We start from the raw sequence: 13,943 nt of genomic DNA, 5'->3' as shown, positions 1-13,943 counted from the left end.
CATTTTACTCCCATGGCATCTAAAAGCACATCATGCATGTCCAAACTCTAAAAAGGCACAGCACTAGTTTGTATCTTGTTCACCATGGAAGTGTGCTCCGAGTGAGTGAGTTCTCACTTCTCACAAAGTTCTGCGTCTTTGTAGTCCTAACGTAGGTGACATTTGATGTTAATGTGCTTTCTGTGCATTCGATAGTTATTTTGCTCGAGAGCTGGCTGTTGGATTATTTTGTGGTAAAGTAAGCTTCTAGTTTCTGTTCATGACATTTAGGCTTTGCTATGGGGATCACGAAGCACTACTTGTTAAGAGTTTTTTATTTATTTTTATTGTTAAGAGTTTCTTTTTTGTTCTTTATGTTTTGACTTTGTCGCTTAAGGACATCTTGTCAGTCCTTTGTGTGCTCTTCATGTCTTACTTAAAAATCTTGTTTCTTTTTTTCCTCTTATGATGTGTATAGTTTGTTGTAAAATGTTTTGCTTGATGAGATCATTTTTTGTTTAATGCCTTCTATCATTGTGAACATTTAGGGGAAAATAACTTACCTCGTAGATGGTTTATGTCATTTTCCTTTATAAATATCTCAATTGTTACTCTATTTCATTTGTTTCAAATAACACATAAAACACTGTTGTTATTCTTAGTATTCAGAATTATCACCGAGACTTCATGCCATGTTACACCCCCACTTTCTACTGTTATTTCAAATAATACATGGCTTTTAGTACACAAAATTATCACGAAGAGATCACCTCATGCCCATCCCCACCTTCTGCTATTACCATCAGTTACCTACCTTTACACCCAACCAATCTCTGGAAAATGATCTACCAAATAGTTTTCCCAAAATTACTACACATTGAAGATATTTCTTATTATTAGCTGCCAAATAGTGATTTTATTCTACTATTTTAGCTGCATGGTTATAGTTCATGGTATCAATTTCTTAATTGTAAAATCTTATTCTAATTCAATAAGTATTATATGTGATGTCATAGGTGGAGTAGTGGAAAGTTGCAGGTGATTGTTGGTACGGTATGTATCATGAAGTTCCCTGATTTCTTCTAATTTTCAAATGACAATCATCATATGTAGAAGTTCTTTTCTTTTTCAGGTGGCATTTGGTATGGGAATTAACAAACCAGATGGTTAGTACTTACCTGGTTATATCCTTTTGACATGTCTTATCATATAAGTTCATACATTAGTGAGGATATTATTCTTCTCTGCCTCCGTTCCTGAGTGCTTAGAAACGGTTCATTTGATTTCTTTAAGCAAGCTTGTGAATCTACTCTATAAACAAAGGGTTTGTTTGATAGAAAATGCGATATCTGAGGATTGCTATCACTCAAGATTGGATAATATGGAACGGATTAAGAGTCAAATAGGGAACCTTTTCTCGGGCACATGGTTTTCATTGTCCTTATAATAATCTAGTTATTATATATCCAAAAAGAATAATGATCTTGTCTATTGTCTGATATGCGACGTGATTAATTTCTTCCTTCCAATATCTTAGGCATTAAGATTTTCTTTCCTTCCTCGGACCCTGCGTGAATGCAGGATGCTTTGTGCATCGGACTGCCCTTTTAAAAAAGTTATTAACAAGTGATTGCCTAACCCCAACTCTATCTTTGTCGACTTTTTTTGTTTCTTTTTCAGAACCAAGTCACCAACATTCTTTTTCTCAATCGAGATACGATGTAAAACAACAACAACAACCCAGTATGATCCCACTAGTGGGGTCTGGGAAGGGTAAAGTGTACGCAAACCTTACCCCTAAAAAAAATAGTAGCACAATATTTTCAAACCAGGAAAAGATTTATCAATAAAGAAAATCCTACCGATTCTTCTTCAGGAACTAGTTAACATAAATTGCAAGCAAAATATAAATAAGGGGAAAACTACAAAAATGAAATAATTGCAAGTTGAAAAAAATTTAGACAGAACAAATCTGTATCCTTCTAGCAATCTGGAAATAGCCCCTGTCAGATATGCGGAGGAAGGAGGGATGGGCATATGGTAGTCATCCCTGACGCCAAATAGAACAATGATAGAGCAGCTGCAGCCAGGGAAGATAGGACGTGGGACTAGATCATGGGAATGGGTTGCATAGAAGCAACATCGACAGCAATGACAACAGAGAAGGGTTGGTTTGAGGCTGGAAAAATGGCAAACTGCAGCCATGGGATATTTCGTTAGAACCTGCTTAACAAGAACAACAACAACAAAAAACCCAGTGTAATCCCACAAAGTTGGGTTTTGGGAGGGTATAGTGTACGCCGACCTTACCCCCTACCTTACGAAGGTAGAGAGGTTGTTTCCAATAGACCCCTGGCTCAAGGAAAATAACTAAAAAGAAGCAGAAACAACAAATAGTGGTCATAGCAAGCAAATGTGATATAAAATCGAAGAGATAGAGGCAACATATAGTTAAAGAAATCTGCGGATACGAAGAAACGAAAATGCAAGACTAATACTAATGTTATCGGCATGAAAATGAGACACGCCCGCGTAACCACTACCCTTCTACCCTAATTCTCAACCTCCATACCCTCCTATCAAAGGTCATGTCCTCAGTAAGTTGGAGTAGTGTCATGTCATGCCTAATCATCTCTCCTCAATACTTTTTAAGCCTACCTCTACCTCTCATCAACCCTCCCCCACATTGCCAACCTCTCACACCTCCTCATTGGGCATCAATGCACCTCCTCTTCACATGCCTGCATCATCTCAACCTAGCTTCCCTCATCTTGTCCTCCACGAGGGCCACTCCCACCTTGTCCCGAATATCAACATTACTTATCTTATCTAACCTGGCATGCGCACACATCCATCTCAGCATCCTCATTTCTGCTACTCTCATCTTCTGGACGTGGATGTTCCTAACAGGCCAACACTCTACCCCATATAACAGATAGGTCTAAATCCAGCCTGACTTCCACATCCGCATCATGAGTCACGTCGCTAAACTTGCATTCTAAGTATTCTGTTTTGGCCCTGCTCATTTTGAAACCTTTTGACACCAAGGTCTATCTCCAAACCACCAGCCTCGTGTTAACACCACCCCGCGTCTCATCAATCAGTACTGTGTCGTCCGCAAAGCACCTGCTCTTGAATGTGCCCCGTCAGAACATCCATCACCAAGACAAATAAAAACGGGTTAAGCACGGATCCTTGATGCAAGCCCATCCTAACAGGGAAGTGTTCCGAGCTCCTCCCACCGTCCTAACCCGAGTCTTAACGCCATCATACATATCCTGGATCACCCTAGTATTTGCGACGGGCACACCTCTAACCTCCAAGAATCTCCAAAGAACCTCCCTCGAAACTTTGCCGTACTAGGTCAGTGAACACCATTTGTAAGTCCTTCCTTTCCCTATGCTGCTCCACCAGTCTCCTAATAAGGTGAATGGCTTCACCCAGATGAAGTTCTGACCATGTATCAGAGAAAAAAGAACGAATGAATCTTGTAGGATTCCCACGAAATTCTTCGATTTCTTCCGAAAATAGATGATTAATCATCTGCTTCTCACGTTTCGTGAATATCCAGGATATTGATGAATATTCAGAAAGGCATTTTAGGAATCGGCCTTTCGTTAGAACCTGCTATAGTAGGGAAAATAGGTGATTCACACGTTGTAGCAGGATTAAGAAAATATAATGTTGTTAAGAGATGATTAGCATCTCCTGGGGAGCATCGGGTAAAATTGGAACATACACGAACAAAAGGAAGAAGAAAGAGAGAGTTGATGGTGTAGCAAAGCTAGTTGCTGACTATCTATCTACCAGCATTAGTAGAGTAATGCAGTGTAGACTCTTCACTAGGATGACTACAATTCAAATAGCTTTATGTGAGAAAAATCAAACATTTACGATTCACTGGAATCTTGTTTCCCCAGTCCTATCACTCAATAGAGATGGAAAAAGATGGCATTTGCTGGAAAGTTGTCTTAAAGACATGTATGATGGAGCTAAGACTCGTGTTAGGACTATGGGGGCAACTCGGAGCATTTTTCGGTTGTTATGGGGTTACACCAAGGATCTGCGCTCAGCCCGCTCTTATTTGCTCTAGCGATGACACACCATATTCAAAGGGAGGTGCCATGGTGTATGTTATTCGCCAATGATATAGTTCTGATCGATGAGACGCGATGCGGTATTAACGAGAGGTTGGAGGTTTGTAGACAGACCCTCGAGTCTTAGCGGAATACGTGGAGTGCAAGTTCAGCAGCGTATCGGTAGAAGCGGGCATGGACGTGAGGCTGCGTCTCAAGTCATCCCCAAGAAAGAGAGCTTTAGGTACCCGAGGTCGGTTATCCAAGGGGATGGGGAGATTGATGAGTATGTCACGCACCGTATAAGGGTAGGGTGGATGAAATGGAGGCTAGCGTCTGGTGTCTTGTGTGATAGGAAGGTGCCTCCGAAACTTAAAGGTAAGTTCTTCAAAGCGGTGGTTAGACCGTCCATGTTGTATGGTACAGAGTGTTGACCAGTCAAGAACTCTCATATCCAGAAGATGAAAGTTGTAGAAATGAGGATGTTGAGATGAATGGAGGGGCACTAGGCTGGATAGGATTAGGAATGAAGATATCCGGGTGAAGGTAGGCGTGGCTTCCATTGAAGAAGACAAGATGCGGGAAGCTAGGTTTAGATGGTTCGGGCACGTGCAGAGGAGAAGCTTGGATGTCCCGGTAAGGAGGTGTGAACGGCAGGCCTTGACAGGCATGAGAAAAGGTAGAGGGCGGCCTAAGAAGTATTGGGGAGAGATGATCAGGCAGGACATGACGCGACTTCAGATTTCCGAGGACATGACCCTTGATAGGAAACTGTGGAGGTCGAGCATTAAGGTTGTAGGTTAGGAGGTAGGTAGCTAGTCTGATAGTGTTTTGTCTTAGGCTGCTAGTAGCTCCTGTGGTGTCCATACTACTTCATTAGGGTCGCAGTTAGGTTGTAGGAGGCTATTTGATAGTGTTTTGTGTTAGGATGTTAGTGGCTTTTGTTGTGTCCTTATTTCTTCCGTTGTGTTTGTAGTACGGTGCCATTGTTACTGCTTATTGTTATTGCTTTTCTTTCTATTTTTTGGTTATTACGTTGCTAGTGTTATCTTTCTGGCTTCCTTTGGTGTTAATGCTCCACTGTCTCTTTTCATCGTCATGAGCCGAGGGTCTATCGGAAACAGCCTCTCTACTCCTACGGAGTAGGGGTAAGGTCTCATACACATTACCCTCCCCAGACCCCATAAATTTCTTATCCATCTAAGACATTTAGAAGCAGCTATTGGAGATGGTCTTTCCGTTCTTTAACAGTATCCTCATAAGATTGAGGGACCATGGGTGGAATTCTGTGTCTGTTTCTCACCTAGTTCTCTTCTTTCAAGAAACAGGAGGAGTTCTTTTCTAGTAGTGCCCTAATAATATTTTTAAGCCTCTTTACTTGTGAAACAAAATTATCCCTAAACTTCTTAGATCAATTTCCTTTTCTACTTTATGGCGAGCAGAACATAATAGTAAATATTGCTTGTTCTATTAGTTTGTTATTTCATAGAGGTATTCTGCTCTGATATGGTAAACTCAGTCCTACTAATTCATAGTCAGATTTGTCGTCCATCACAGCTTGAGCAAATCAATGGAGACTTACTACCAGGTCCTAATTCCCTACCCCAAGCTTATGTTGCATGATATAGGCTTTCTTTGTCTAACTGTCTTTCTACAGGAAAGTGGTCGAGCTGGTAGGGATGGACTTCCTTCTGAATGTGTTCTTTTCTTTAGACCTGCTGATGTTCCTAGGCAGGTAGAATTTGTTTGGACTGATGCTGTTAATGTTTCAGTGCAAGATGATGTAATTTGTGGCTGTTGTGGTTTTTGGGCAGAGTTCTATGGTCTTCTACGAGAATTCTGGATTGAAAAATCTGTATGACATAGTACGTTATTGTCAGGTATGGCTCCTCAACTCTTCGCTTTGATGTTTTCTGTGCCATTTTTACTTCGTTGGCTATAATGTTGGCTGTTGAGAATTTTTTCATATTAGTGGTTGTGTTGTCTATATTGATGTCATTCTGATTCCATGCAAATGCAATAATGCATAGCTTTTAGTTATCTTATCTGCTTGCGATTAAAAAGAATCCATTAGTAAGATAATCTCACTCAAGGGATATAGCAACAGCTTATTCCTGCTTAGAATATTATCAGTAGTTTCTTCTCCAAAAACAACTAATGTACGTGGATAAGCCTATATAAATTGAGAATTATACAATTATAAACAATCAATATGCCGTGTAAAATGTGCAAATAAGCAGAAGATTTTGCTGGTATGGAAAGGAAAAGTGATGTAATTTCTTAGTAATGTTTGAAGGTCACCTTACGATATCATCTGATTACCTAAAGGCTAAAACCCTCACCATGTCCAAATATGAGGAGGACATTTTAGATGATAAACATCTTTTGTGCCTTCTCTTGTACTGCTTTAGTTTCTGTATGGCTTCCTCCTAAGTTGACTGTTGAAGAATTGCCAGTAGGATTCATGTGACAAAACTTAATACCTCTTTTCTGTTTCAGGACTTCTAGTCACAATCATGTATTTGCACATTTAATGTGAAAATTTCCATCATAATAGAACTACCCAGCTAACCTTTTTTTTTTTAAATCTAGGGAACTTTACTTAGAGCCTGTTTGGCCAAGCTTCTGGAAGGCCAAAAGTACTTTTTTCCCCCAAAAAAGTACTTTTTTAAAAATTTAAGTTGTTTGGCCAAGATAAATAAGTACTTTTGGCCAGCAACAGAAGCAGTTTTTCTGCTTTTGGGAAGAAGCAGAAAATTCTAGCTTCTTCCAAAAAGCAGAAGCAAAAAATTAATTTATTCAAGACAAAACTATCCTCACCTTAAAATTTATACTTTTTAGATTATCCCTTACTAATTTAAGCTTTTTTTTTCATATTTGTTTCTGATTTTTATCATTCTCTTAAATTTAAAGATATCATATACATGAATCACATTGTAACTTTTCAAATTTTCATTGACTTTTCTTGTTTTTGATTTTTTTTGGGTGTAATGTCTTGTAACTTTTCGAATTATCTTCTTCTTTCTTCACACTACAACAAATTATCTACCTCCTACTTTGGATTATCAATTATCTTCCTACAAATAATCATTTATAATTGCTTCTGTTATAGGCTATTAGTTCTTGAATCTTTAAAACAGTTATCAAATCTAATTTGTGAAAATTACCTACAAATAGGTAATTAATTTACAATTTCATTGCATAATCTATCAATATATTATTAAAAGATGAAGAAAAAAACATCCACATTATGCCAAGTGGCAGTCTCACAATAGGTCGCTAGGCAATTTACGACAAAGTTGGTTAGATTAGGTAATAATTAGTTTCTAATTTAAATTTTAAAAAAGTTAAATTACACATTATGTGTTGCTAATAATTAGTTACTCTTTAAAATTATTTTTATTTTACGCTTAATGCCATATTTCAAGTTTGTCTGTAACAGCCCAGCCCGCTAGTGATATTGTCCGCTTTGGGCCTAGGCCCTCACGGATTTAAAACGCGTCACTAGGGTCTCAGGCTTGTTAACTTATATACCCAGCATCCCTCTTGTGTTTTGCCGATGTGAGACTCTGTCTATAGTCTGGGGTGTTACATTGTCACTCAGAATCATCTAGTTACAACTACCATGGCTATACATAATTTCATCAGACGATATTCTTCTACCGATAAGGAATTCAACTATTATGCTATGAAGACATTACTGCAAAGATTGAGGAAGGAGATGGGTATTCTGATATCCCTTTAGAAATGCAAGGCATGTCTTCTACTAATATGGAAGCATTATGTGATAGAAGCAGAGATGAAATTGTTGAAAAATATTATCATGTGAGAGTTACTTTATTTATTATTTCATGGTAGATTATCAATATATAGTAATTTGTGGAATAGACTTCTAATTCATGCTAAATGATGTATTTTGATTTCAAATCATTGTGTAACAATAAGTAATTATACTAGATAATATCATATAATTTGGTATAACTATATATATATATAATTGAATCTTTATTATGTTTGTTTACTTTATATTTTATATTTTAATTAAATAAAATAAAAAACAATTAAAGTCTCTTAGAATAAATATTTAAATTTATTTTTCTCTTTAAAATAATTATAAGACCTTGGTACTATCCTTTTTGGTAATTTGACACTCAAAAGCACTTTTTAGGAAGATTGGCCAAACACAATTTGTTTACCAAATGTTGCAAAAGGTACTTCTTAAATGAATTGGCCAAACACAGATTATTTTTTTTCAAAAGTACTTCCGAAAAAAGTACTTTTGAAAAAAGTACTTTTGAAAAAAGTACTTTTTAAAATAAGCAGATTTTGGCAGCTTGGCCAAACGGGCTCTTATATTGCTTTTTGTTATTCGTGAGCACTCAAGGCTAATACGAAATCTCTAGATACTTCTAAATTCACATAGTATTCCTTTTTTTTTTAGAAGGTAACATAATTGTATATTAATATAAAACTTCACTAAAATTGTGAAGCCACCCATAATTACAATGAAAGTGCCCTAGCAAAAAAAAAGGAAAGACACTTCTAGTCCTTGGTCTTCCTATAAGGACTCTAGTACATCTAAAATGGATTCATGATCCTCAAAAAACTTTCCTTTACACCAAAAATAGAAAAGAGCTAAACATTTCATCTTTATCTTCTGAATATTGCTTGACTTATCTTCAAAACATTTTTGATTCTTCTCTTCCCAAACTGTCCACCATATGCAGGCTGGGACAATCCTCCATCTCTCTTTCTCTAGATAGTGTGCCCTCTTTACTCCAGCTGGCTAGAATATCAAGGACTCTTCCTGGCATTGCCTATTGAATTCCCCTCAAACTGATGAAAATTCTCCATATCTATATAGTGAACTTGCAATGCAGAAAAAGATGGTTAATTGTCTCTGCCTTCTCTCCACATAAGTAGCATTTGGAACATAATTGGAATCCTCTTCTAGTTAAATTGTCCTGTGTTAGAACTGCTTCTCTTGCCAGTAACCATGGGAAGCAGGCCACCTTGTATGGGATTTTAACTTTCCAATTCATCTTTCATGGCCGGCAATCCACCTGATTATTGGATACATTAAACTCCTTGTAGGCAGCCTTAACAGAAAACTTCCCTTGACTATTGCCTTGCCACTTGATTAGGTCTTGATCTTGGTTTGAGTTGATACCACTGAACTGCTTCAAAGAACTGTAGATCTCCACAACTCTGTCAATCTCCCAGTCATTTAACATCCTTCTGAATGTGAGGTTCTAGCCTTGGTCTGTCCATATCTCTTTTATTGTTGCATTCTGTTGTTGACACAAAATATAAATGTCAAGAAAGAGCCCCTTCAGAGGTCCTTGTCCTAGCCAGTTGTCCTCCCATAGTGAGATCTTCCTACCATTTCCAACTTTGAATTTTGCTTTGTTGATCAATTTTGGCCATAGATTTCTAATTGATCTCCACAGATTGACTCCATATGACCTTCTTACACTTTTAGTTGTCCAGTTTCCTTCCATTCCATATTTTTCCCTAACCCCTTCTGTCCACAGTTTCCACAGCCACTTCATCATCAAGCTCTGATTCTGGACTCTCAAACTTTTGATCCCCAAACCACCTGACTTCTTGCTTGTAATTAGATCACCCCGCTTGACCAAGTGAAACTTCTTTTTCTCACAGTTACCTTCCCATAGGAAGTTTCTTCTTAGGGCATCAATTTTGTTCACTACACTGGCTGGAATTGGAAATAATGACATCATATATGTAGGCATGGCATCAAGTACAGAGTTAATCAAGATCAACCTTCCCCCCGTTGACAGATATTGTTTCTTCCGGTTAGCTAGTTTCTTTTCACATTTCTCCGGTACATCATTCCATATTCCTTTTGATTTGCTCTTGGCACCCAATGGCATCCCCAGATACACTGTAGGCAATTCCCCTACCTTCCCCCAAGAACTTTCCTTCCACATAGTATTCCTTTTGAACATTCAATCTAATAATATATTAGCTATGCCCATTCAAACAATATTTTGAAAGAAGTAATGCCATTTACTATTTTCAACTATGTTTTTAGCTTAATTCGTTTTGTCATCTTCTGAAATATACCATACTGGTCATGCTGAATTCTTCCCTTCTCAAGAAGACATAAGCTTTTGAAAATGTTGGTTTATGTTTAGTTAACAATGGCATGCTGAAAATGTTGGTTTATGTTTAGTCAACAATGGCATGCCAATTGGAAGAGTTGGTGGAAAGAGTTGGTGTGGATGCTAGGAGGAAGCTTCCTCCTTTGATGTCACCCATGACATCAAGAGGAGGTAGTTTGATGTCAGCAATGACATCAAGAGGAGGTCTTTACCTCTATAAATAGATGCACTCCTTCACTTGTAGAAATCATCCCAAAATAATACAATACATTGTAGTGAGTAGAGAGTTAAGAGAGAAATTCTCTTAAGTGTAATTGGGAAATCTCCCCTTCCTTTGTTAATATTAAAAGGGCAATTGTTCTCTGGTGGACGTAGGATTATTTTGATCCGAACCACGTTAAATCTTGTGTTCTTTCTTTTACGTTTCCGCTAACAATTGGTATCAGAGCGACAGGATTCTTTAACGATCCAAGGAGAAAGAACAAGCAAATATGAGTTCCATGAAGTTTGAAATTGATAGATTCAATGGACGCAACAACTTCAATATCTGGAAGATCCAGATGATGGCGTTACTGCGGAGGGAAGGTTCAATCCATGCTATTGACGGAAAGTATCCTACGGATATATCAGCTCCCGACAAGGAGAAGATTGAAGGGGATGCATTGAGTGCAATCCAACTATCCCTTGCACCTAACGTGCTTTGTGAAGTGAGTACGGGTACCGAAGAGACGGCCAAACAGTTGTGGGAAAAGCTAGAAGGGCTATACCAAGACCGATCAGTGACAACAAGAATGTTGTTACAACGGCGTCTTCACACATTTAAGATGGGGCCAGGTACTTCGTTACAAGATCATTTAGATGCGTTTAATAAACTTGTCATGGACTTACAGATTGCAGGAATTAAAAGGGAGGAGGAGACGCTTGCATGTGCTTTGCTATTTTCATTGACTTCAGGATATCGTGATATTGAGAATTCAATGATGTATAGCAAGGAGCCTATCAAGCTTGAGCAAGTGCGGCAGGCACTTAACTCTAGTGATGTGCGGAGGCACATTGAAGGAGATAGAGATGACCAGGCAAGTGGCCTCTTTGTAAGAGGCCGGACTAGCCAACAGGGAAAGACCAAATCAAAGCACAGATCAAAGTCTCGTGTGAACAAGAAGAATACAGAGTGTTGGGGTTGTGGCAAGAAGGGGCACTTTGAACGAGATTGCCCAATGTCAAAGTCCAAGGAAAAGGCGAGTGCATCTACAGTTGAACAGGTACATAATTTTGATAATGATTATGTACTAACAACATCGTGTAATAATAATAGTAGTTATGAAAACAAATGGGTGTTAGACTCTGCTTGTACTCTGCATATGACGTTCCGAAAAGACTGGTTTAGCAGCTACGAGAAAAGTGGAGGAACCGTAGTAATGGGCAATAATGCAACTTGTGCAATAGTTGGCATTGGCTCAGTTCGGGTTCGCTGCCATGATGGAATCGTGAGGACTATTACACAAGTCCGTCATGTTCCTGATCTGAAGAAGAATTTGATCTCCTTGGGTACTCTGGATGAACAAGGCTACAGGTACATGAGCGAAGCAGGAACTATGAAGGTGACTAAAGGTTCTTTAGTCATGCTGAAAGGCAAGCTGGAGAACGGCCTTTACACATTGGCCGGAAGCACCATTGTTGGCTCTGCAAATGCATCTACAGTGCAGTTATCTAATGATGACAAGGCAAGACTATGGCACATGAGACTGGGTCATATGAGCGCACGTGGACTGGAGATGTTGAGCAATCGTAAACTTTTGGAAGGTGAGAAGATCAGCACGCTTGACTTCTGTGAGCACTGCGTTCTAGGGAAGCAGAAGAAGGTCAGCTTCAGCACTGGCAAACACAAGACAAGAGGAGTGCTAGACTACATCCATTCAGATTTATGGGGTCCTTCTAAACTTCCATCGAAGGGCGGAAAGAGGTATCTTCTCATTTTTATTGATGATTTCTCACGAAAGGTTTGGGTGTATTTTTTGAAGGCAAAAAGTGATGCTTTTGAAGCATGTAAAGAGTGGAAGATTTTGGTTGAAAATCAAATGGAGCGGAAAATCAAGTATCTTCGCACAGACAATGGCTTGGAGTTTTGCAATGAAGAGTTTAATGAATTCTGCAAGGTTCATGGGATCTCAAGACATAGGACTGTCAGGCATACCCCACAGCAGAATGGAGTTGCCGAGAGAATGAACAGAACTCTTCTTGAAAAGGCTCGTTGTATGCTCCTACAAGCCAAAATGTCCAAAGTATTTTGGGCTGAAGCAGTTCACACTGCTGCTCATATTGTCAATCGATCTCCAGCATCGGCAATTGACTTTAAGACTCCGAATGAGGTATGGTCAGGTGAACCCTCTAACTATTCATACTTACGAGTATTTGGGTGTCCAGCTTATTATCACGTTAATGAAGGAAAGCTTGAACCAAGGGCTAAGAAGGCCATATTCGTAGGGTATGTGGATGGAGTAAAAGGGTACAAACTTTGGTGTTTGTCTTTACTCAAATTTATAGTTAGTAGAGATGTCACCTTCGATGAATCCTCTATACTTGATCCCCGTAAAGTTTCCGTGGAGTTTTCAGGAAACAAGAACAACGAGCAGGTGGAGCTTCCGGTGGAGCTTGCCAAGGAAAAGGATCAAGAGACTCAGGTTAAAGATGAGTCAGAAGATGTAGGCGTTGAAGAACTTGCTGTCAATGAACCATACACAATTGCGAAGGGGAGGGAGAAGAGGCAGACACGAGAACCGGAACGCCTTATAAATCAAGCAAACTTGATTGCATATGCGTTCGTAGCTGCACAAGAAGAGATTAAAGATCTGGAGCCCTCCTCGTATATTGAAGCAACTTCTTGCAAGGATGCCGCACAATGGCGGTTAGCCATGACTGAAGAGATGGAGTCTCTTCACAAGAATCAGACATGGGTCTTAGTGAAAAGACAAAAGGGGAAGAGGACAGTTGGATGCAAGTGGGTCTACCGAAAGAAAGAGGGAATTCCTGAAGTGGAAGATGCTAGGTTCAAGGCGAGATTGGTTGCAAAAGGTTTCAGCCAAAAGGAGGGAATTGACTACAATGAGATTTTCTCTCCGGTCGTGAAGCATAGCTCAATTCGCGTGCTACTAGCATTGGTTGCACAATTTGACTTGGAGCTTCAACAGCTTGATGTCAAAACTGCTTTCTTACACGGTGATCTAGAAGAGACAATCTATATGGATCAACCTGAAGGTTTCCTAGCTGAGGGAAAAGAAGATCACGTATGCCAACTAAAGAAGTCTTTGTATGGTTTGAAGCAATCCCCTAGACAGTGGTACAAGAGGTTTGATGCATTCATGACTACACATGAATTCTCAAGGAGTGCATTTGATAGTTGTGTGTATCACAAGAAGATGTCTGGTAACTCAATGATTTATTTACTGTTGTATGTTGATGATATGCTTATTGCTGCTAACAACATTACAGAGATAAATGCTTTGAAGAAACTATTGAGTAAGGAATTTGACATGAAGGATTTAGGAGCTGCAAAGAAAATCCTTGGTATGGAGATTTCAAGAGAAGACGATGTTGTACATCTTTCTCAGAAGAGGTATATTGAAAGGGTTCTCGAAAGATTCAATATGCAAACGTGCAAGCCTGTAAGTACACCATTAGCTCCTCATTTTAAACTTTCAGAGTCACAAATGCCTCAGTCCGAGGATGAGGTGGAGCATATGTCAAAGATTCCTTATGCCAGTGC

At 39.0% G+C, this 13,943-nt stretch overlaps 1 protein-coding gene across 2 annotated transcripts in view; it reads left to right on the top strand.

The window, feature by feature from the left end:
* LOC104239632 (ATP-dependent DNA helicase Q-like 2) overlaps positions 1-13,943 on the top strand; it is a 64,869-nt gene that overhangs the window by 21,305 nt on the left and 29,621 nt on the right. For both annotated transcript variants that reach the window (XM_070155415.1, XM_070155414.1), the window contains 5 exons: positions 996-1,032; positions 1,112-1,145; positions 5,591-5,643; positions 5,713-5,790; positions 5,870-5,935. In XM_070155415.1, the coding sequence (XP_070011516.1) occupies positions 996-1,032; positions 1,112-1,145; positions 5,591-5,643; positions 5,713-5,790; positions 5,870-5,935 (268 nt within the window). The remainder of the gene's footprint in view (positions 1-995; positions 1,033-1,111; positions 1,146-5,590; positions 5,644-5,712; positions 5,791-5,869; positions 5,936-13,943) is intronic.

Source organism: Nicotiana sylvestris, chromosome 8 (genome assembly GCF_000393655.2).
Source record: "Nicotiana sylvestris chromosome 8, ASM39365v2, whole genome shotgun sequence".
Lineage (NCBI taxonomy): Eukaryota > Viridiplantae > Streptophyta > Magnoliopsida > Solanales > Solanaceae > Nicotiana > Nicotiana sylvestris.
The sequence above is the reverse complement of the archived record's forward strand: the minus strand, read 5'-3'. Positions and strand labels throughout refer to the sequence as shown.